This window comes from Hyperolius riggenbachi, chromosome 12, assembly GCF_040937935.1.
Source record: "Hyperolius riggenbachi isolate aHypRig1 chromosome 12, aHypRig1.pri, whole genome shotgun sequence".
Taxonomy (NCBI): domain Eukaryota; kingdom Metazoa; phylum Chordata; class Amphibia; order Anura; family Hyperoliidae; genus Hyperolius; species Hyperolius riggenbachi.
Genome location: NC_090657.1, coordinates 114627507 through 114652725, shown reverse-complemented (window position 1 = coordinate 114652725; position 25219 = coordinate 114627507). Strand labels below are relative to the sequence as shown.

The 25219-nt window shown below is 43.2% G+C and overlaps 1 protein-coding gene across 1 annotated transcript in view; it reads right to left on the bottom strand.

Annotated features, from left to right (window-relative positions):
- The window catches only part of CDR2L (cerebellar degeneration related protein 2 like), an 88419-nt gene that overhangs the window by 31135 nt on the left and 32065 nt on the right, over positions 1-25219 (bottom strand). Inside the window, exons 4-6 of the mRNA XM_068263956.1 lie at positions 20971-21119; positions 15857-16021; positions 10523-10793 (exon numbers count right to left, since the gene is read on the bottom strand). Coding sequence (XP_068120057.1) covers positions 10523-10793; positions 15857-16021; positions 20971-21119 — 585 coding nt within the window. The remainder of the gene's footprint in view (positions 1-10522; positions 10794-15856; positions 16022-20970; positions 21120-25219) is intronic.

Here is a 25219-nt window from a genome sequence, read left to right as displayed (position 1 = left end):
TGGGTGCCTATGGTGGCACCCAAGGTTCTGGCGTTGGTTAATAACTACCAAGGTAGTACATAGCAAAAGCTTGAGTGTAACCTCTGTGATAATTATACTATCAAACCGCTCATAAAATTATTCCTCATTCAAAGGGGGCGGAGCTACATCAGCTGTGGCCTTACTACCCGGCCTCATTTGGGAAAGGTGCTGGCACCATGGCAATGGACAACAGCACCAGGAAGTTGCTGTGGGCAGGTGAGATACACAAGTGACATGAATGTCGTATGTATGTATGTTTAGTGTTCACTCTCATAGGTCTTTGCTTCCGGTTACTGGAGTTCAGTACCTGGGTATTATCGGAGTTCAATTCCAGATGTCCTGGATGCTATTTGGGTTCAGTGAAGTATGTTGATGCATTCCTGAATCCTGCTAAAGCCAGTTTCAGCGGGTAGTCATGAGATATTGGTGCATGAGATATGCAGGCGTAGTAAGTAAGCCATTGTTTTCCCATTCAGTGAGCACGAGGTGTCCACGCTCCGCTGTGTTGTATTGCGCAGAAGTAAATATCATAAGTTTATACTGTGATCACGCACCATATGACAGCGACCGAATATGCACTTGTGTGTGTTCTGGTTTAGGGCAGCGGTGGCGAACCTATGGCATGCGTGCCGGGCCCGGCACGCGTAGCCTAATCTGCTGGCACGCCACCGCTGCTTATGAACTGGCCGCAGCGTCTACTAGACGCCGCCGCACCAGTTCATATCCCGCAGCCCCGCAGTCTCCCGGGAGGCAGACCAGGGCTACGGCAAGATGGCTGCCGAAGCCCTGTACTGGAGACTATTTGTGTCTCCAGTACAGGGCTTCGGGCGCCATCTTCCCGTAGCCCTGCACTCTGCCTGTCAGCGGCAGCGCGGGAGACTGCAGGAGGAACGTCCGGGGGAGATGCATGCCAGAGCCCAGCCGAGAGAGAAGACTTCTGTCAGGTGAGTACATTACTTTTTTTTTTTCAGGTAAAATGCGGCCCACTGTGTTATTTTCTGGTAAAATGTTTTGTCACATTGTGTTTATGTCCTGTGACATGTTGCCCACTGCGTTTATTTTCTGGTGAAATGTGGCCCACTGCGTTTGTTTGCTGGTGAAATGCTACCCTCTGCGTTTGTTTTTTGGTGAAATGTGGCCCACTGTGTTTGTTTTCTGGTGAAATGCTACCCGCTGCGTTTGTTTTCTGGTGAAATGTGGCCCACTGCGTTTGTTTTCTGGTGAAATGCTGCCCGCTGCGTTTGTTTTCTGGTGAAATGTGGCCCACTGCATTTGTTTGCTGGTGAAATGTGGCCCACTGCATTTGTTTGCTGGTGAAATGTGGCCCACTGCGTTTGTTTGCTGGTGAAATGTGGCCCACTGCGTTTGTTTGCTGGTGAAATGTGGCCCACTGCGTTTGTTTGCTGGTGAAATGTGGCCCACTGCGTTTGTTTGCTGGTGAAATGTGGCCCACTGCGTTTGTTTGCTGGTGAAATGTGGCCCACTGCGTGTTTGCTGGTGAAATGTGGCCCACTGCGTTTGTTTGCTGGTGAAATGTGGCCCACTGCGTTTGTTTGCTGGTGAAATGTGGCCCACTGCGTTTGCTGGTGAAATGTGGCCCACTGCGTTTGTTTGCTGGTGAAATGCTACCCTCTGCGTTTGTTTTCTGGTGAAATGTGGCCCACTGCGTTTGTTTTCTGGTGAAATGCTGCCTGCTGCGTTTATTTTCTGGCGAAATGTGGCCCACTGCGTTTGTTTTCTGGTGAAATGCTGCCCGCTGCGTTTGTTTTCTGGTGAAATGTGGCCCACTGCGTTTGTTTGCTGGTGAAATGTGGCCCACTGCGTTTGTTTTCTAGTGAAATGCTACCCTCTGCGTTTGTTTTCTGGTGAAATGTGAACCCACTGCGTTTGTTTTCTGGTGAAATGCTACCCTCTGCGTTTGTTTTCTGGTGAAATGTGGCCCACTGCGTTTGTTTGCTGGTGAAATGTGGCCCACTGCATTTGTTTGCTGGTGAAATGTGGCCCACTGCGTTTGTTTGCTGGTGAAATGTGACCCACTGCGTTTGTTTGCTGGTGAAATGTGGCCCACTGTTTGTTTTCTAGTGAAATGCTGCCCGCTGTTTGTTTTCTGGTGAAATGCTGCCCACTGCGATTGTTTTCTGGTGCAATGTGGCCCACATTGCACCAGAACATGGAAGTCTATTGACTTTCATGTTACCATATGAATCTTACATTATGTGCGTTGCATCAAACCTGACAGTGCAGCAAATAGTGTGAATGAGCCCTTAATGGTCATAGTTGGCTATATTTGCTGCTTTGGGGTTACGGCGGGTATAAATAGCATCATAGTTTCTGCACACCCATGATGCGAATCCTCGTTTCACCACATCATGGCGGAAACCCTGCTTTCTTATGCCTCGCTGTTGCATCATTATGTTAGCTCCGCCCATACAATATCATGACCACGCCCATTTTTCGGTGCGGCGCGCGCGTAGGTGTTTTCACCTACGGAGAATTGACAAAGTCCCCTCTTCCTTGGGTGATGTTGCTACAACACTTGGTAAAGAAATGTTGATGACTGCTTACTCAATTACTAACCCTTAAACTATGATTCTGCAAGCCTAGATGATTATTATAACAGTATTGTAACTCAATAAATATTATTGAACCTTTCCTCATGTTTTGCTGCAATTAATTTTACCCACTACGGTGGTGAGCGAACTTAGAGGGTTTAAAAACCCTTCCTGTGAGGCAAAATAGCAGGCTGCAACAAAGTTGCAAGAGCAGCATTTTGGGGCGCTTCAGCCTGCGATACCATTAAGTATAATGAATGGGATCGGAAGCCCAACCCCCCCGCCAGGAGTGATGCACAGCGTAGAGCCACGGGACTTTGCTCTGCATGGAAACAGGGCCTTCAATAAATAAAACTGGCATTGAGTCTGGGAACACACTTAGCAGAAACGCTAGCGTTGTGGAAAACGCAGCATTTTTGCCTGCAATGGTAGTCAATGGGCCGCATCAAAAAACCGCATATGAGTTTTGTATGCATTTTATAATATGCGTTTTTCATGCTTTTTTTTTTTTAGGTTTTTGAATGCATTTCCGCTTCCTCTTGTCTTCCTAGTGATTTGCACTAAACGCAATAGAAAAATGCATGGTAAACACATATGCGTTTTGTATATGCAAACGGGTTAAAACGTATGCAAAACTCAAAACTGCATTTGCAAAAAAAAAAAAAAAAAAAAAAAAAAAAAAAAAAAAAAACAGCAAAACGCAAATGCACAAAAAATGCACTACAAACGCAATAACGCACATGACAGTACATGCAACCTTTCACGCACTGACAAGTGTGCACCCAGCCTAAAGCATTTTTGAGCCGCAATCCTTTACACAAAGTCCTTTAAAGCGGATCCAAGATGAAAAAGTAACTATAGCAAGTAACTTGTCTATATACTGTATCTTATCTAAAGTTTAGATAGTTTAACACAGCAAATCTAGCTGCAAACAGCTTCAAAAGTTTAGGATTATTTATTGCTGTGATACAATGAGGGCAGCCATGTTCTGTTTGTCACACTACACTGAGGCAAGCGGATAGCATCTCCAGCTCTCAGCCTGTGGAAAATTTCACTCCCCCCTGCCTCTGAAATCAATGGCTAGTAACCTCCTCCTCCTCCTGCCCAGACTGAGCTCCCATAAGCCCTTGCTACCTGGGACTGAGTGCCAAGAATCTCTGAAAACCTGTGGGGAAGGCTTGTTTAGTTTATAGGGAATCAGAGTATTAAAACAAAATAAAAAAAAGGATTTGGCTTGAGGAATACCCTATAAACTATATAAAAGGAACACAATTATGCAATGAGTAAAAATGTATCTTGGATCCATATTAAGGATAGGGTAAAGGCCTAGAGGACATGAATGATACAGCAAACTTGGCCTGAATTTATTAAAAATCATCTTGTATGCTTAATACTTGCAACCCTTCCTTGTGTCATATTAGACCATACTGAAGATTTCCTGAAAGGTTAGTCAGATGGAAGCTATCAAATCTCAGTCACTTAACCAATTAAGCCTCCTGTATCAGCTACGTCCAGGAGGCCATGTGCCCTCCCGCGGCCGATCGCGCGCGTGCACGCGCTCCCAGCTGCGGATCGTTAGCCCAGGAATCAATCAATCGGGCCATGGTGCCCGATGATTGATTCCTCTCCCCTACAGAAAAAGCGACGGCTTCTCTCGGATGCCTCACTTTTTTCTGTCTCTTGCGTCCCCACGTCCCTCTAAGCGTACATGTTACGCTTAGAGTGACGTCGTGTAAACAAACTCATTGCTGCCATCTTGTGGCCAAAGAGTAAAACTACATCTACACACGTGTGATGAAATCCTGATTGGATGAAACGTGTCACGTGGTGGTGACGCCCTCTGGCCAGTAGGCGTGGTATTCCCCCCCGTGCCTACGCAACCTTCCTCCTAGCGTCGCAGCGTCCATGGTCGGTTGTCGTCCAAGGCTGTAATCCGCCGTATCCCGCGGCCTATGGAGGAGAGAGCTACCGCACCACTAGTCCTTGTTGGGAAGTGAGGAATTGCACGGCAACCAGGTCCCCTATGCTGTTCACGTGAGTGGAGTATCACAATTCCAAATTGGTTGTTATGAAGCTGACTGACGCTGGGGAGTTTTGACACTGATATGTGTCAGTAATGGCTGCGTAAGTGTTACACACAGAGGCGTGCATGCTCTGCACACGGGGGGAATCTGAAGATTAATACACACCACACCAGGCTGAGTTGTGGTATATCACTGATTCACAGTACAAGTTGGGCCTGAAGAAAATTATATGCATGCTGGGATCCCTGCGTTTATAAGGAAGTGCACTCCTATTATTGACACATGTATTTAGCCCAACTTATCTGTCTTGATTTTAGGGGGGGTGTTTTTAATTTGTGTCAGTTTTGTACTCATTGCTACATGCATTAATAAATTTATACCCATTTTTGCTCAGAGCTCCCTTGGTTCACTATTTATGATTACCGTATATACTCGCATACAAGCCGAATTTTTGACCCCCAAAAAGGGGGTCAAAAGTTGGGGGGGGTCGGCTTGTATGCGAGTCTTCCCTGGTGGTCTAGTGGTGAGTGGTGGGTGGTCCGCGCCCCCCCTCCCCGCTCCCCCCGCGGCCGCCGCTGCTATTACCTGCTTAGGCAGCGGCCGCTTCCTAATCCGCGTTCCTCTTCTTAAGTTTCAGCGTGTATCACAGCAGCGTGCCCGGCGCTGCTGCTGTGACGATGCAGGGGGCAGGAAAGAGCGGTTCCCTTGGTAACGGCGATACAGATCGCCGCTATACGGAGCCGCGCTCTTTCCTGCACTCTGCATCGTCACAGCAGCAGCGCCGGGCGCGCTGCTGTGATACATGCTGAAACTTCAGAAGAGGAACGTGGATTAGGAAGCGGCCGCTGCCTAAGCAGGTAATAGCAGCGGCGGCCGCAGGGGGAGCGGGGAGCACTACCTACCTATGCTGGGCACTATACTGGCTAAACTGGGCACTATACTGGCTAAACTGGGGCATTATACTAGCTAAACTGGGCACTATACTAGCTAAACTGGGCACTATACTAGCTAAACTGGGCACTATACTGGCTAAACTGGGCACTATACTGGTTAAACTGGGGCACAATACTAGCTAAACTGGGCACTATACTAGCTACTAGATCAGGCCCAATACAACCTGTCATCTAAGAGGCCACCCTGCTTATGACAGGTTCCACAAAATTTGCCCCCTCATAGACCACCTGTCATCAAAATTTGCAGATGCTTATACCCCTGAACAGTCATTTTGAGAAATTTGGTTTTTCCCGACTACTCACGGTTTTGGGCCCGTAAAATGCCAGGGCAGTATAGGAACCCCACAAGTGACAACATTTTAGAAAAAAGACACCCCAAGGTATTCTGTTAGGTGTATGACGAGTTCATAGAAGATTTTATTTTTTGTCAACAGTTAGCGGAAATTGATTTTTATTGTTTTTTTCACAGTGTCATTTTTCACTAACTTGTGACAAAAAATAAATTCTATGAACTCGCCATACACCTAACGGAATACCTTGGGGTGTCTTCTTTCTAAAATGGGGTCACTTGTGGGGTTCCTATACTGCCCTGGCATTTTAGGGGCCCTAAACCGTGAGGAATAGTCTAGAAAACAAATGCCTCAAAATGACCTGTGAATAGGACGTTGGGCCCCTTAGGGCACCTAGGCTGCAAAAAAGTGTCACACATGTGGTATCGCCGTACTCAGGAGAAGTAGTATAATATGTGTTTTGTGGTGTATTTTTACACATACCCATGCTGGGTGGGAGAAATCTCTCTGTAAATGGACAATTGTGTTTAAAAAAAAAAAAATGTGCCATTTACAGAGATATTTCTCCCACCCAGCATGGTTATATGTAAAAATACACCACAAAACACATTATACTACTTCTCCTGAGTACGGCGATACCACATGTGTGACACTTTTTGCAGCCTAACTGCGCTAAGGGGCCCAAAGTCCAATAAGTACCTTTAGGATTTCAAAGGTCATTTTGCGCCATTTGGTTTCCAGACTACTCCTCACGCTTTAGGGCCCCTAAAATGCCAGGGCAGTATAGGAACCCCACAAGTGACCCCATTTTAGAAAGAAGACACCCCAAGGTATTCTGTTAGGTGTATGATGAGTTCATAGAAGATTTTATTCTTTGTCACAAGTTAGCGGAAAATAACACTCTGAAAAAAAAAACAATACAAATCAATTTCCAAGAGTGTCATTTTCCGCTAACTTGTGACAAAAAAAAAATCTTCTATGAACTCACCATACTCCTAACGGAATACCTTTGGATGTCTTCTTTCTAGAATGGGGTCATTTGTGGGGTTCCTATACTGCCCTGGCATTTTAGGGGCCCTAAACCGTGACGAGTAGTCTAGAATCCGAGTGCCTCAAAATGACCTGTGAATAGGACGTTAGGCCCCTTAGCGCACCTAGGTTGCAAAAAAGTGTCACACGTGGTATCGCTGTATTTAGAAGAAGTAGTAGTAAAATGTGTTTTGGGGTGTATTTTTATACATACCCATGCTGGGTGGGAGAAATCTCTCTGTAAATGGACAATTGTGTGTAAAAAAAAAAAAATTAAACAATTGTCATTTACAGAGATATTTCTCCCACCCAGCATCTGTATGTGTAAAAATACACCACAAAACACATTATACTACTTCTCCTGAGTACGGCGGTACCACATGTGTGGCATTTTTTTGCACCCTAAGTGCGCTAAGGGGCCCAAAGTCCAATGAGTACCTTTAGGATTTCACAGGTCATTTTGCGACATTTGGTTTCAAGACTACTCCTCACGGTTTAGGGCCCCTAAAATGCCAGGGCAGTATAGAAACCCCACAAATGACCCCATTTTAGAAAGAAGACACCCCAAGGTATTCCGTTAGGAGTATGGTGAGTTCATAGAAGATTTTATTTTTGTCACAAGTTAGCGGAAAATGACACTTTGTGAAAAAAAACACAATTAAAATCAATTTCCGCTAACTTGTGACAAAACAAAAAATTCTTCTATGAACTCACCATACTCCTAACGGAATACCTTGGGGTGTCTTCTTTCTAAAATGGGGTCATTTGTGGGGTTCCTATACTGCCCTGGCATTTTAGGGGCCCTAAACCGTGTGGAGTAGTCTTGAAACCAAATGTCGCAAAATGACCTGTGAAATCCTAAAGGTACTCATTGGACTTAGTTAGTGTGGTTAGTGTGCAAAAAAGTGCCACACATGTGGTATTGCCGTACTCAGGAGAAGTAGTATAATGTGTTTTGGGGTTTATTTTCACACATACCCATTCTGAGTGGGAGAAATATCTCTGTAAATAGATAATGGTGTAAAAAAATAAATAAATTGTCATTTACTGAGATATTTCTCCCACCCAGCATGGGTATGTGTAAAATACACCCCAAAACACATTATACTACTTCTCCTGAGTACGGCAATACCACATGTGTGGCACTTTTTTGCACCCTAACTGCGCTAAGGGGCCCAAGGTCCAATGAGTACCTTTAGGATTTCACAGGTCATTTTGCGACATTTGGTTTCAAGACTACTCCTCACGGTTTAGGGTGCTAAGGGGCCCAAAGTCCAATGAGCATCTTTAGGCTTTACAGGGGTGCTTACAATTAGGCACCCCCCAAAATGCCAGGACAGTGAACACACCCCACAAATGACCCCATTTTGGAAAGTAGACACTTCAAGGTATTCAGAGAGGAGCATAGTGAGTCCGTGGCAGATTTCATTTTTTTTTTGGTCGCAAGTTAGAAGAAATGGAAACTTTTTTTTTTGTCACAAAGTGTCATTTTCCGCTAACTTGTGACAAAAAATAAAATCTTCTATGAACTCACCATGCCTCTCAGTGAATACTTTGGGATGTCTTCTTTCCAAAATGGGGTCATTTGGGGGGTATTTATACTATCCTGGAATTTTAGCACCTCATGAAACATGACAGGTGGTCAGAAAGTCAGAGATGCTTCAAATTGGGAAAATTCACTTTTGGCACCATAGTTTGTAAACGCTATAACTTTTAACCAATCCAATAAATATACACTGAATGTTTTTTTTTTTTTATCAAAGACATGTAGCAGAATAACTTTCACGCTCAAATGTATAGGAAATTTTACTTTATTTGAAAAATGTCAGCACAGAAAGTTAAAAAAGTCATTTTTTTTTTACAAAATTCATGTCTTTTTTGATAAATATAATAAAAAGTAAAACTCGCAGCAGCAATCAAATAGCACCAAAAGAAAGCTGTATTAGTGACGAGAAAAGGAGGTAAAATTCATTTCGGTGGTAGGTTGTATGACCGAGCAATAAACCGTGAAAGCTGCAGTGGTCTGAATGGAAAAAAAGGCTCTGATCCTTAAAGAGAGTCTGAAGCGAGAATAAATCTCGCTTCAGACCTCATAGATAGCAGGGGCATGTGTGCCCCTGCTAAAACGCCGCTATCCCGCGGCTTAACGGGGGTCCCTTCACCCCCAAATCCCCTCGGTGCAGCGGGGGATCTCTTCCTGGTTGGGGCAGGGCTAATCGCCGCAGCCCTGCCCCACGCGAGTCTGTCATCACGTATCTCAGCCTCTCCCCCGCCCCTCTCAGTCTTCCTTCACTGAGAGGGGCGGGGGAGAGGCAGCGATGCGCCGCTGATAGACACGACTGGAGGCAGGGCTGCAGCCGTTAGCCCTGCCTCCAGGAACGACCAATTCTACGACTAACATTTGCGGGGGTGGGTTTGGGGGTGAAGGGACCCCCGTTTAGCAGCGTGATAGCGGCGGTTTAGCAGGGGCACACATGCCCCTGCTAACTATGAGCTCTGAAGCGAGATTTATTCTCGCTTCAGAGTCTCTTTAAGGGGCGAAAAGACTGTGGTCCTCAAGTGGTTAATATAAAAAAAAAAACATTACAATAAAAAAAAAAACAAAAAAAAAAAAACATGTAAATATTTACCTAAGGGTCTAAACTTTTTAAATATCAATGTAAAGATGAAATATTTCAACATTTTTTTTTATTTTAAACTTGTTAATAGTGATAGATGCAAAACGGAAAAAATGCACCTTTATTTCAAAATAAAATATTGTCACCATACATTGTGATAGGGACATAATTTTAACGGTGTAATAACCGGGACATATGGGCAAATACGATATGTGAGTTTTTATTATGGAGGCATGTATTATTTTAAAACTATAATGGCTGAAAACTGAGAAATAATGCATTTTTTCCGTTTTTTTCTTATTCTTCCTGTTAAAATGCATTTACAGTAAAGAGGCTCTTAGCAAAATGTACCACCCAAAGAAAGCCTAACTGGTGGCAGAAAAAAGATATAGATCAGTTCATTGTGATACGTAGTGATAAAGTTATAGGCTAATTAATGGGTTGTGAACATTGCTTGGATGCATAAAGTGAAAATGACTGAAGGCTGAAGTGGTTAAAGTGAGAAAAAAAAAAAAAAAGATTCACTTACCTGGGGCTTCCCCAAGCCCCCTGGATGCTGTCCTGTGCCCTTGCCGGTCCTTGACTATTCCCTGATGCCCCGCCGCAGGTTAGTTTCATTTTTGGCCTGTAGAGTCGGGCCACGCGCATCCTTGTAAGTGTTACCTTCATCAAGTGCGTCTTGCGCAGACGCAGTATGATGTCCCTCTTACTGCGTCTGCGCAGTAAGCCGCGTACAACGTGGGCTTGATTGACAGCGGCGGTTCAAGCGCAAGCACAGTAAGGAAAACCTCGAGGTCGCCCTCTGCACCATGCGCGGAGCCCGGGACGACAGCGGAGAGATCAGTGTGGGACAGTCGGCTGCAAGGGGCTGGAGAAAGCCTCAGGTGAGTAAATAAAAAAAAAATAATAAAAAAAAAAAAAATTTGCCTGATTCCTTTAAGGGGGTTTTATAGAGTATATCTGTACTGAAGTGGTTAACCAGGCCCATAGCCTTGTTCTTATTTTGTACACATACTTGTAACTCATAATCCTTACCTGCTTCATCTGTTGTAATTCCTGTAGTTCATTCTCCAGCTCTTTTATTCGTGTTCTACAGTTTTCCATCTCAAAAGCTCTTTGTTCAAGCTCAGTGTACTCTTGCAGGACAGCTTGGTACTCTCGCTCTGCTTTATCTTTCCTCTTGCGCTCCTCTGCTACCTGGGCTCGTAGAGTATTTACTGCACTTTGCAAGTGCTCATTTTCCTTCTGTAAGGGTCTTGGAGATAGATCCATGCAGGAAATATGCATACTGAATGAGTTACCATACCTGTTGACACAGAACTCAGAATGTTAAAACCAATAGTAAACCAACAGCAATCACATATGTTTACTGTATTTCAGAATAATATTATTGTACTGGTTCACTTTGAAGCAATGAGGGATGGAAGGTCTCACTTGCCAAGGTTAAATAAACTGGGTTTATTTAGTCTAGAGATAAGACACCTTAGAGGGGATCTAATTAACATGTATAAATACATCAGAGGGCAATATAAAAGCTTTGCGGATGAGCTTTTTGTCCCTAGGCTTTCACAAAGGACTAGAGAACATGATCTGCGCATGGAGGAAAAACGTTTTAGCCATTTATTTAGGAAAGGTTTTTTTTTACAGTAAGAATGATTAAGATGTGGAATGCATTGCCACAGGAAGTAGTTATGGCAAATTCTAGATTTGCATTTAAAGGAGGCTTAGATGCTTTCCTTGCGATGAAAGACATCCATGGCTATAATTACTAGTTAATGCCCAGTGTTGTTGATTTGATTTTAATCTGATTGCCATCTGGAGTCGGGAAGGAATTTTTCCCCTTTGGGGCCAATTGGACCATGCCTTGTAAGGGATTTTCGCCTTCCTCTGGATCAACAGGGATATGTGAGGGAGCAGGCTGGTGTTGTACTTTGTTCTCTGGTTGAACTTGATGGACGTATGTCTTTTTTCAACCCAAATAACTATGTAACTATGTATATACTAGTGAGATGTCCTACCCTGAGCAATAAAGGATGGTCCTGTGAATGGCATTCTGCTGATAGCCGCACTGTTACGCTTCCGCATATGCTTTGAAGTTGCTATGGCTACCTGAAGGGTGTTGCGGAGGAAGTTACCGCCCCTGTGAGGGAATGAGGATAAAGAGGGCAGCCCAACCAATGAGAAGCCACGCACATCCTGCCAAAGGTCGCAAGGGGGCGGACGCAGGCCTCGAGCAAAGAGCCGGCTGAAGTTTCCTATAGTGCGACATTGTTCTAAGTCTTCCCATCACTACTGCAGTAGACGGGTTGAGCGGGGACATGCACGGTGAGACGATCTCCAGACAGGTGATATGACAGCATCCCAAGGCTGGCCATGCGGATGGGAATCTACCCCAGAACGATGGAGCCAAGCCATATGAAGCAAGATTGTTGTTGCACAAATGGTGAGGTAACTTTATGGACTAAAAGCTTGCAAGCTGAAGCTGGAATACACAGATATCCATACTAGCGCACTTTACACGACTCTCTCCCCCTCTCTGAAGATCTGGGCGTGATGGTACTGGATCCAGATAGGGTGAAGGAGAGTGTGCAAATGGTATGGGTGAAATGTGTGGGAGTGCTCCATCTGGATCATTTTTAGTGGTTTTAATATTGGTGGGTTGTTTTGTTACTGTTTGATCTTTAATAAATACTGACATTTATACAGCAATACCCTGATTGGCGCCGCTCTTATTTATACACTCGCCTAAAGGATTATTAGGAACACCTATTCAATTTCTCATTAATGCAATTATCAACCAATCACATGGCAGTTGCTTCAATGCATTTAGGGGTGTGGTCCTGGTCAAGAATCTCCTGAACTCCAAACTGAATGTCAGAATGGGAAAGAAAGAGGATTTAAGCAATTTTGAGCGTGGCATGGTTGTTGGTGCCAGATGGGCCGGTCTGAGCATTTCACAATCTGCTCAGTAAGGGCTGGTGCACACCAAGCGTTTTTAGTAGAGTTTTCAAAACCGCTGCCACCTGTGAAAATGCTTGGCTAATGCATCTCAACGGGATGGTGCACACCAAACTATATATAACACTTAACGCGGGAAGAAGTGGAGGCAAGACTGAATAACATAAAAACGGATAAGGCTCCTGGCCATGGCATACATCCTTGGGTCCTAAGGGAATTACAGGGAGCCCAAGGTGGGCTCATAGATTTAAAAAAAAACAACAACAAAAAAGTAGGCTACCTGATCCGGGGAGGCGGAGCGGATCAGCTAGCCGCAAAAAAACGCTGCTCCCAGCCGCTCCTGTGGGCCGCACTGGCCCACTTTCCCTTTTGTGACCTCTGGGTCATGACGTTGAAAGGAGAGACTGTCTCTCTCACAGCATGCAGGGAGGCGGGGGATTGGCAGGGGGCACAGCCAGGGAGAGCTGGCCATTGGGCAGCTCTGAAAACCTTGCAGGAACGCCCCTGGCGGGCGTTTTAAACAGGGAATCCCTCTCCCCTATGTTTACCTCTAAGACAGCGACAAATATTGTAGCCAATCTCGGAGGGCTATAGCATGGCAGTGTTGGGGCAGAGAGGAGCGGTGGGGGGACAAAGAGGGATGTCATGAGGCAGAGAACATGCCTCTGTATCACATCTGTCCCCCCCATGAACCGCCTCGGGTTCTCTTTAAGTTCAGTTATCAATAAACCCCTTTATCTTATTTTTGTGACCCTCTTTCAACTGGCAGAGTTTCACTAGATTGGCGTACAGCCACGTTTTCCCGTTATTTAAGAAGGGCAAAAAATCTGATCCGGGAAAGTCTAGACCTGTAAGCTTACCGTCAGTTGTGTGCAAAATATCTGAGGGGTTACTAAGAGATACTATACAAGACTTCATTGCAGAAAAACGTATTTCTCATCATTAGCATGGGTTTACTATGCTGTGATATACTTGGACTTTGCAAAGGCCTTCAACACTGTTCCCCACAGCAGCCTCTGCCTGGAAGCGCAGCCAATTTCTCCTGTTGTACAAAATAAATGTAAGTATACTTATTGCTAGCTGCATCCATGTGCTTCAGTTTGCATTCAAATTTTTAGATTAGGGATTAGTGCATAATTTGCATCTGATTTGTATTCAAGGTGTGTATTTTAGTCCCTGTCAGGATCTGTAAACCTCTGTTGGTTTAATTTAATTTGCAGCCTAAGAGAACTGTCAACTGTTTTCTGTTTTTTGGAAAAACAAGAAAAAAGGTATATATCATTTATGACTAGCAGCACCAGGTAAGAATTATGTTTTTACTGAGTAGTTAGGCCTCTTCCCGCTGTGGAAGACTCTACTAGACTCTAGTAGGGAATAACTTGTGCACATGTTATTCAACATAGCTGGTGAACAGGCTGCACAAGGGATTGAGTGGCTCCTCTATGTGACTAGAGAAAAGAAAATTAACATCCTTTAAAGAGGGGTAAGCGTGGATATTTAAAATTTACAGGTTTAGGTGACAGACTTTTTTTTAGACTTCGTTTTAAATGCTTGAGGGAGCATTCCCCTTATTACCATAGATCGAGATTTGAATTTTATGCATGAAATAACATTTTTAACGCTTACTTTTTACTCGCTGCAGTGGAGGTGTGTGTGAATGTATGGATGTGACATACCGGCACTAGCCAACATGAAATTAATTCTGTTGGATTACAGTACAGACCAAAAGTTTGGACACACCTTCTCATTCAAAGAGTTTTCTTTATGTTCATGACTATGAACATTGTAGATTCACATTGAAGGCATCCAAACTATGAATTAACACATGTGGAAGTATAGTTCATAACCAAAAAGTGTGAAAATTGAAAATATGTCATATTCTAGGTTCTTCAAAGTAGCCACCTTTTGCTTTGATTACTGCTTTGCACACTCTTGGCATTCTCTTGATGAGCTTCAAGAGGTAGTCACCTGAAATGGCTTTCACTTCACAGGTGTGCCCTGTCAGGTTAAATAAGTGGGATTTCTTGCCTTATAAATGGGGTTGGGACCACCAGTTGCGTTGTGGAGAAGTCAGGTGGATACACAGCCGATAGTCCTACTGAATAGACTGTTAGAATTGTTATTATGGCAAGAAAAAAGGAGCCAAGTAAAGAAAAACGAGTGGCCATCATTACTTTAAGAAATGAAAGTCAGTCAGTCCGAAAAAAATTGAGAAAACTTTGAAAGTGTCCCCAAGTGCAGTCTCAAAACCATCAAACGCTACAAAAACTAGCTCACATGCGGACCACCCCAGGAAAGGAAGACCAAGAGTCACCTCTGCTGCGGAGGATACGTTCATCCGAGTCACCAGCCTCAGAAATCGCAGGTTAACAGCAGCTCAGATTAGAGACCAGGTCAATGCCACACAGAGTTCTAGCAGCAGACATCTCTAGAACAACTGTTAAGAGGAGACTGTGTGAATTAAGCCTTCATGGTAGAATATCTGCTAGGAAACCACTGCTAAGGACAGGCAACAAGCAGAAGAGACTTGTTTGGGCTAAAGAACACAAGGAATGGACATTAGACCACTGGAAATCTGTGCTTTGGTCTGATGAGTCCAAATTTGAGACTTTTGGTTCCAACCACTGTGTCTTTGTGCGATGCAGAAAAGGTGAACGGCTGGTCTCTACATGCCTGGTTCCCACCGTGAAGCATGGAGGAGGAGGTGTGATGGTGTGGGGTTGCTTTGCTGGTGACAATGTTGGGGATTTATTCAAAATTGAAGGCATACTGAACTTCAAGTCCAATTTGAACATTTTTTTTACTTGTTCCCATGGAAACAGAGAATCCATGCCGTTTGTTTCTAAGTCAGGGACTACCTGTAGGTGGCTGGATAGTGTACTGGTTAAGGGCTCTGCCTCTTACACAGGAGACCAGGGTTCGAATCTCGGCTCTGCCTGTTCAGTAAGCTAGCACCTATTCAGTAGGAGACCTTAGGCAAGTCTCCCTAATGGTGCCCATACATGGTACAATAAAAATGTTCGATTATCCCATTTATTCGATCTAAATGATCGAATCAAATAAAAGTTGAAAATATTTTTTTTTCGATCAAGAAATTCGAACGATTATCCCGTTTTTTCGAGAAAAATTAGATTGGACATGCTGGAAAAATCTTTATATTCAATCTAACGGAATAATCGAACTAAATTATCTAATCGAAAAAAAATGAAAAATTGTACCATGTATGGCCACCATAACATTGCTACTGCCTATAGAGCGTGTCCTAGTGGCTGCACTAGGGGGCAACCTTTGAGTCCGCCAGGATGTCGTCTTGACCTGGATTATGGTTGTGTGTTCATTACTACATCTAGTCATTGTCGTTTGTCCATAACATGCCTAAACCTCAATTTTTACAGATTTTGTCCAACTTACACATTACCAGTGCTCAGTTCGCGTATACAGGGAAAGGTATGGATGGTACGACGTCTTTCTCTTTTTTCCCTTCTGATGTGTACTTTTTCAACAGCACGGAGTTCCTCAACTTGCCTTTGTAGATCTTCCACCTGTTTCTGCAAACCATCTATAGTATCTGTCAAACTGCAAGTGACAAAGTAGTAATTAGAAGTATATAAAAGCTGAACTCTTTGCAATTATAAAATCATCAAATTTGACTATCTATTAATTAACCACTGTTAACAGCCACATAGGAGTTATCTCACTTTAAGATAATGCACTGCTTTTGTCTTCATCCACTCCTTGTGCTGTAAATATTTGGCTTGCATCTCTCTCTCCAAGCACAAAACATGGAAACTGAAAGCAGAAGTCCTCTTTTACCGAATCAGCTGATTTCGGCGCATGGCTCTGAAAGCCGAGCGCCGAGACGTGGTGCCCTATGGCAGCAATGCTATGTGGGACGCATAGCAGTAATTCGGGGCTCTGGCGGCTGCCAGACCCCGAATTACATCTCCCTCCGATTTGCAACAACTCGAAGGGGGAATAGTATTTAACGTGCCTCGAAGTTAAGCGGCATTCGGCTCTCACCGAGCTGAAGTGAGCGGCGCCGAATTAATATGCACCCCTCTTTTACTGTCTCACGCTGCCCCCTAGTGACAAGTGACCATAAATACACAATACAACAGTACTAATTAGAAGCTAGGTAATCTAACAAAGAATAAAAAAAAAAAAAATGTGCTAAAATAAATTGGCCTGGAGCACTTGCAAGCCTCTAAATAAATTGGCTTCTAAAGGGTTAACTAATTTGGATGTGAGACTTGCGTCCAAAAACCTACACTGTAGGTTCCTGGATGTAAACAGTTATCTCTATATATATATATATCTCTATCTATATATATATCTCTATCTATATATATATCTCTATCTATATATATATATATATATATATATATATATATATATATATATATATATATATATCTATATATCTCTCTCTCTCTCTCTCTCTCTCTCTCTCTCTCTCTCTCTCTCTCTCTCTCTCTCTCTCTCTCTCTCTCTCTCTCTCTCTCTCTCTCTCTCTCTATCTATCTATCTATCTATCTATCTATCTATATCTATATATATCTATATCTATATCTATCTATATCTATATATATCTATATATCTATATATCTATCTATATATCTAGAATTTTTTTTTATTTAAAGTCACAGTGTAAAACCAAACAAAGTATTTTTTGTGTGCGTGAACTTTTAACCCCTACCAAACTAATAAACCCCTTGTGTCACCTAAGTTTTGCCTTAAGATTCATAGACGTCTGCAATGACTGCCGCCATAGTGCTGCACCATAGTGGTCGGATCATGCGATTACTATGGCGACATGCATTGAAATAATGTTACCTAGTAATGCATCTATACAGAACTGGGGTCCCCAAACTGTGCACCCTAGCAGACACACAGACTGGCAATAATGGTATGCTACATGCCAGACTAGTAATGAAATATGGCAGGTACGGTATCATTTTAACTGGGACGAGCCAAATAATGTATTTTGAAGTGTTGGCTGTGGCACTTGTCATGTAAAAGTTAGGAAGGAAAAAACATGAAAAAAATTGTGTAATTTTTCCTGTAAATTGCCCGTGAAATTAAATAATATTTTAAACAAAATTTACCCTAAGAAAGCCTAGAATGTCCTGAAAAAAATATGTATCACTGTGATGGTATAGGTAATAAGCTATCGCTGAATCAAAAGTGGTACAGCTACTATTTTATTATGCCAAAATTGTCAGGAACCTTAAAGAGAACCTGAGGTGGTTCGTGGGGGAGCAGATGGGACACAGAGGCATGATCTCTGCCTCATGACATGCCTCTGTGTCCACACTGCCACGCTATAGCCTCCAGAGATTAGCGACAATATTTATCGCTATCTCAAGGGTAAACATTGAGGAGAATTCCTTGTTTAAAACGCCAACCAGGGGCGTTCCTGCATGGTTTCCAGAGCTGCCATTGGGCAGTTTATCAATGTTTTATCACTTCGGGATAAAACATTTTTTAAATTATTTGTAAAGAGGGAAACAGGCTATATGCAGAGAGAGATTATATATCTATATCTATAGATCTACAGTGGTGTGAAAAACTATTTGCCCCCTTCCTGATTTCTTATTCTTTTGCATGTTTGTCACACTTAAATGTTTATGCTCATCAAAAACCGTTAAAGGGACTCCGAGCAGTGCAGAAACTATGGAAAGATGCATATCATTTTAAAGCTCTCTTTCTCCTCTTTCCAATGATATATAAACCGCCGCCCTACGCCTTTTTGTTTTCGCTATTTTCGCGATTGAAATTGCCGCGACCGCGATTTCAATCGCGAAAATAAAGAAAACTAAAAGGCGTAGAGCAACAATTTAGGTGTCGCCAGAAAGAGGAGAAAGAGAGCTTTAAAATGATATCCATCAAGCCATAGTTATATTGTATTACACAGGGCGACACTTTCCCCAGTGTCAGCAGCTCCATTCAGCAGAAAAAGTCGGCCTGTGTAATACAATGTAACTATGGAAAGATGGATATCATTTTAAAGCTCTCTTTCTCCTCTTTCTGGTGACACCTAAATCGTTGCCCTACGCCTTTTAGTTTTCTTTATTTTCGCGATTGAAATCGCGGCCGCAGCAATTTCAATCGCGAAAATAGCGAAAACTAAAAGGAGTAGGGCGGCGGTTTATATATCATCGGAAAGAGGAGAAAGAGAGCTTTAAAATGATATGCATCTTTCCATAGTTTCTGCACTGCTCGGAGTCCCTTTAACTATTAGTCAAAGATAACATAATTGAACACAAAATGCAGTTTTAAATGATGGTTTTTATTATTTAGTGAGATAAAAAACTCAAAACTTACATGGCCCTGTGTGAAAAAGAAATTGCCCCCTGAACCTAATAACTGGTTGGGCCACCCTTAGCAGCAATAACTGCAATCAAGCGTTTGCGATAACTTGCAATGAGTCTTTTACAGCGCTCTGGAGGAATTTTGTCCCACTCATCTTTGCAGAATTGTTGTAATTCAGCTCTATTTGAGGGTTTTCTAGCATGAACTGCCTTTTTAAGGTCATGCCACAACATCTCAATAGGATTCAGGTCAGGACTTTGACTAGGCCACTCTAAAGTCTTCATTTTGTTTTTCTTCAGCCATTCAGAGGTGGATTTACTGGTGTGTTTTGGGTCATTGTCCTGCTGCAGCACCCAAGATCGCTTCAGCTTGAGTTGACAAACAAATGACCGTACATTCTCCTCCAGGATTTTTTGGTAGACAGTAGAAATCATGGTTCCTTCTATCACAGCAAGCCTTCTAGGTCCTGAAGCAGCAAAACAACCCCAGACCATCACACTACCACCACCATATTTTACTGTTGGTATGATGTTCTTTTGCTGAAATGCTGTGTTACTTCTACGCCAGATGTAATGGGACACACACCTTCCAAAAAGTTCAACTTTTGTCTCGTCGGTCCACAAGATATTTTCCCAAAAAACTTGGCAATCATTGAGATGTTTTTTTTAGCAAAATTGAGACGAGCCTTAATGTTCTTTTTGCTTAAAGAGGAGCTGTTAGGTATAAGGTCTCAGAGAAAATAAACACATATATCAGTAGCTAAAGATTGGCTGTACTTACATTACATATGCATTTCACTGTCCACGTTTGGATTTCACAGAATTTGTATATAGTATATGCAGAGATAGATGCTCCTGACAGCTCATGGCAGGCTCCATGTTTTTCTGTCAAATGTGTCGTCATGTCCTGCCTGCTTCCTGATCACAGATAAGCTCGTACTTGAACAACAGTGTGCAGTGAATATTAATGAGCCATGTGGCTAGGAACAATAGCTGACTCCTGCAGTGTACTCTGCCCGGAGATTTATCAGTGCTACGCGCTGGACTGATTACAAGCTGCTGTAACGTCTCATTAGCAGCCGAGGGGAGGGCCCCAGAATGCTTTGCAGTTTAGTATGCGGCTTGCGTCCTTATGGGTCTATAACAGCCTTGCTGATAAGCACACATCAAAGGTAACTGAGATTTTTATCTTCACTAATGGCTTTTTGGCTTCCTTCTAAACTGTTTAACACAGGAGAATAGAGGTTTAAATTAGCTTCTGCAGCCTGACAGTTACTCTTTAAAAGTGGTTTGCTCCTTGGATATCTGCCATGCAGACCGTTTTTGCCCAGTCTCTTTCTTATGGTGGAGTCGTGAACACTGACCTTAATTGAGGCAAGTGAGGCCTGCAGTTCTTTAGATGTTGTCCTGGGGTCTTTTGTGGCCTCTCGGATGAGTTTTCTCTGCGCTCTTGTGGTAATTTTGGTCAGCCGGCCATTCCTGGGAAGGTTCATCACTGTTCCATGTTTTTGCCATTTGTGGATAATGGCTCTCACTGTGGTTCGCTGGAGTCCCAAAGCTTTAGAAATGGCTTTATAAACTTTACCAGGCTGATAGATCTCAATTACAGTACTTTTGTTCTCATTTGTTCCTGAATTTCTTTGGGTCTTGGCATGATGTCTAGCTTTTGAGGTGCTTTTGGTCTACTTCTGTGTCAGATAGCTCCTATTTAAGTGATTTCTTGATTGAAACAGGTGTGGCAGTAATCAGGCCTGGGGGTGACTACAGAAATTGAACTCAGGTGTGATAAACCACAGTTAAGTTATTTTTTAACAACCCCCTTGTTAAATCACTTTTTCACACAGGGCCATGTAGGTTTGGAGTTTTTTTTTCTCACTAAATAATGAAAACCATCATTTAAAACTGCATTTTGTGTTCAATTATGTTATCTTTGACTAATAGTTAATGGTTTTTGATGAATAAACATTTAAGTGTGACAAACATGCAAAAGAATAAGAAATCAGGAAGGGGCAAATAGTTTTTCACACCTCTGTATATCTACAGTATATCTATATCTAGAGACACACACACACACACACAATTGACATTTATTGGCCTCAACCCACTTCTGAGTCCCTTTATTGGTCTTTTTTGCCCCCCACTGTCTGTACAGAACAATTATATTACATTAGGAGTGAGTCCTCTACTGAAGCAAAGTCAGGTCTTTTTCCTCACCTTTCAATTTTCTGCTGGGCCAACTTGCTTTCTTGTACCAAGCGTAAATTTGTAACTTCCAGATCTCGTGCTACAGTATCCAGTTGCTCATAAACCTTGGCATGTTGTTCATTTACATGGCGAAGCATCTCAAGCTGTTTACTAAGATACTGATGACACAATAAAACAACAATATTGAACAAGAAAACTACACAACATACATTCTCCAAACTGAGGTTTACAATATAAACCTGATTATACAATGGTTTGCAAAAGTATTCGGCCGTCTTGAAGTTTTCCACATTTTGTCACATTACTGCCGCAAACATGAATCAATTTTATTGGAATTCCACGTGAAAGACCAATACAAAGTGGTCTACACGTGAAAAGTGGAACGAAAATTATACATGATTCCAAACATTTTTTACAAATACATAACTACAAAGTGGGGTGTGCGTAATTATTCAGCCCCCTTTGGTCTTAATGCAGTCAGCTGCCCATAGACATTGCCTGATGTGTGCTAATGACTAAATAGAGTGCTTTCTGAACTTTCCTTTACACCCCACATCCAAGGTATTGCTCGATCCTGCAATTTCAACCTCCGCAACATCTCCAAGAACCGCTCCTACCTGTCCCCTGACACCACTAAACTCCTTATCCACACCCTTGTCATCTCCCGCCTAAAATACTGCAATTCTCTGTTGTCTGGCCTCCCCTTTAACCGTACTGCCCCACTTCAATTGGTAATGAATGCGGCTGCCAGACTGATGCATTCTTCTCATCGCAGCGCCTCTACGACTCCGCTCTGTAAAGCCCTACACTGGCTCCCCATCAGCTTTAGGATCAATTTCAAAATCCTGTGCTTGGCCTACAAATCAGTGCACAAGACCTGCCCGACCTACATCTCTAATACCGTCCACAGGCACATACCAGCCCACCCCTCCGATCCTCCAATGACCTGCGCCTAGTCGCACCACGCATATTTCAGTTCCATGCACGATTGCAGGACTTCACCAGGGCTGCCCCCACTCTCTGGAACTCGCTCCCACCAGCCATCAGACTCGTCCCCACCTTTAATACCTTCAAACAAGCTCTCAAGACTAACCTTTTCATGCTCGCATACACCCCTACACCAGCACCATAATAAATAATAATAATAATAATAATAGGGGAGAGCGGCGCGTGTGTGACGTTACAAGTCGGTCAGGGGAGGGGTGCAGACAATGCTGCGATTGGCCGCTGTGGGGGGAGAGTTGATTCGCCGGGTGGATCACTCGCGGGTTTGAGGCTGCTGTACACACCTGACTATCAGCTTAGGCGGCTGTTATCTTCCACCTTAGTAAGGGGTGTATACAGGCCATTAGGGGTTGATTCATATCTCTTTATCGGTTTTATCTCATGAACAGAGATGCAAATCATTTATAATTGCATGTAGATGTATTCAAATTAGTATGCAGCTAGCTAGAAAGTGGACCTATCAAATTCAGCAGGAAGTGAATCGGATTGGTTCAGTTTCAAGCTGTATTCAATTTGCACATATATGCAGGGGTGGACTTGGTTTCAAAACGCCATGAGCGAAACTCAGTGTGTTATGGAGGCTGCCATTTTTATTTCCTTTTAAACAATACCAGTTGCCTGGCAGTCCTGCCAATCTCTTTGGCTGCAGTAATGTCTGAATCACACGCCTGAACCAAGCGTGCAGCTAATACAGTCAGCCTTCAGAATACGTGATCTGGATGCTTGTTCCAAGGTCTATGGCTAAAAGTATTAGAGCCAGATGATTAGATGGACAGCCAGGCGATGTGCATTGTTTTAAAGGAAATAAATGTCACCATTCATATCTATCTCACTTCAGATGTTCTTTTGGTGCCCCCCTCCCCTCATGGATTTTGACCTCCACACTGTATCATTAAACACAGACAAATAAGTGACAAACAAGCCAGCTGGTGCATATTCAATAAATGGTTGGTCAAATTGCCATGTGTATGAAGCACACAGCAATTTTCCTGTTACTTACGCCAGTTGGGTGGCGCACATTACATAGATACTGGACTAATACACAACTGGCATAAACAACGCTGCCTGCGAATATCAGTTTTACAGCTAGTTAGTAAAAAACTGCCCCATTGTGCTTTTTTGCTTTCCCAGACGCCCCCTAAAAACCACTCTTATGTACTGTTGTCTCTCCTCCTCTCAGTTCAGGCTGCTCTATTATTGCTGAAAAAAATAGTACATGTGCCCTAAACGGTCACCCTTAAAGAGACTCCGTAACAAAAATTGCATCCTGTTTTTTATCATCCTACAAGTTCCAAAAGCTATTCTAATGTGTTCTGGCTTACTGCAGCTCGTTCTACTATCACCATCTCTGTAATAAATCAACTTATCTCTCTCTTGTCAGACTTGTCAGCCTGTGTCTGGAAGGCTGCCAAGTTCTTCAGTGTTGTGGTTCTGTGATGCATCTCCCCCCTCCAGGCCCCTCTCTGCACACTGCCTGTGTATAATTTAGATTAGGGCAGCTTCTCTCTTCTCTTTTACAAGCTGGATAAATCCTCCTCTGAGCTGGCTGGGCTTTCACATACTGAGGAATTACATACAGGCAGAGCTGTCTGCACTCTGCAGGAAGAAACAGCCTGACACTTCAGTGGAAGATAGCTGCAGGGGGAAAGAAACACACAAATGATCTCTTGAGATTCAAAAGGAAGGGTGTATACAGCCTGCTTGTGTATGAATGTATTTTCTATGTGTGGACATACTGTACATCAACCTACTTCCTGTTTTGGTGGCCATTTTGTTTGTTTATAAACAAACTTTTTAAAACTGTTGTTTTTAACCACTTTTAATGCGGCGAGGAGCGGCTAAATTGTGACAGAGGGTAATAGGAGATGTCCCCTAATGCACTGGTATGTTTACTTTTGTGCGATTTTAACAATACAGATTCTCTTTAAAGGGAACCTAAACTGAGAAGGATATGGATTTTTCCTTTTAAAATAATACCAGTTGCCTGACTCTCCTGCTGATCCTGTGTCTCTAATACTTTCAGCCACAGCCCCTCAACAAGCATGCAGATCAGGTGCTCTGACTGAAGTCAGACTGGATTAGCTGCATGCTTGTTACAGGTGTGTGATTCAGCCATTACTGCAGCCATAGAGAGCAACAGCAATAAGTGTATATTTATTGGTTTGGGTAAAAAGTTATAGCATTTACAAACCATGGTGCAAAAAGTGAATTTTCCCGTTTTGAAGCATTTCTGATTTTTCTGAGCACCGGTCATGTTTCATGAGGTGCTAGAATTCCAGGATAGTATAAATACCCCCCCCCCCCACCCCACCCCAAATGACCACATTTTGGAAAGAAGACATCCCAAAGTATTCACTAAGAGGCAAGGTAAGTTCATCGAAATATGTTCACAACTATTTCAACCTTTAACCAGTTTACCAATAAGGGGTTTTTCCCTTTATGGACCAGAAAATGTTCACCTTTCAGTACTTCTCCCACTCCTTGGCGGTTATCCCGAGCTAGGGTCGGGGCGGCAAACCGCAGCTAAGAGCAGTAATCCCAACCTCTGCTCGGGCTAGCCGCCGGAGGCTGCATGCAGAGCAATGTGAGCAGCGGGAGCGTTTCTACATACCTCCCGGGGATCCCGATGTTGGCTGGCATTCTTCTTCCTCTCCACCGGGGGCTCTGCTTCCTGCTGGTGAGATTGCCGGCTGTCGTCATGACGACAGCCGGCAATTTCACTTTAGAATTGCAGCGCCACCCGGAGGATGGAGGCTTAATTGCAGCGCTGGAGCCAGGGAGGTGAATGATTGCTGGGCTGCTGCAGATCTCCCTACTAGTTACTTTTAAGATCTAGTTACTTTTAAGCAATACCATTTTCCTTTTAAGCAACACCAGTTGCCTGTCAGTCCTGCTTATCCTCTGGCCTCTAATACTTTCAGCCATGGACACAGAAAAAGCATATGCATATCTGTGTCTCTGACATAATTGTCAGATCTGACAAGATAAGCTGCATGCTTTTTTGTGGTGTGATCAGAAACTCCTGCAGCCAAATAGATCAGCAGGGCTGCCAGGAAACGGGTATATGATAAAAATATGTACGGTAAAACAAGCGTTCGCTCACTGCAGTAGTATTTCACCTTCAAATGAAGTTCTGCAGTCAAACTACCATAAATCAAGTCAACATCCCGGCATGTCATGTAATTAGTTAAATTATTAAGATTTAGCCACAATGTCCTTATGGTAACTATGCAGTCCAAGTGCAGCAAAACAG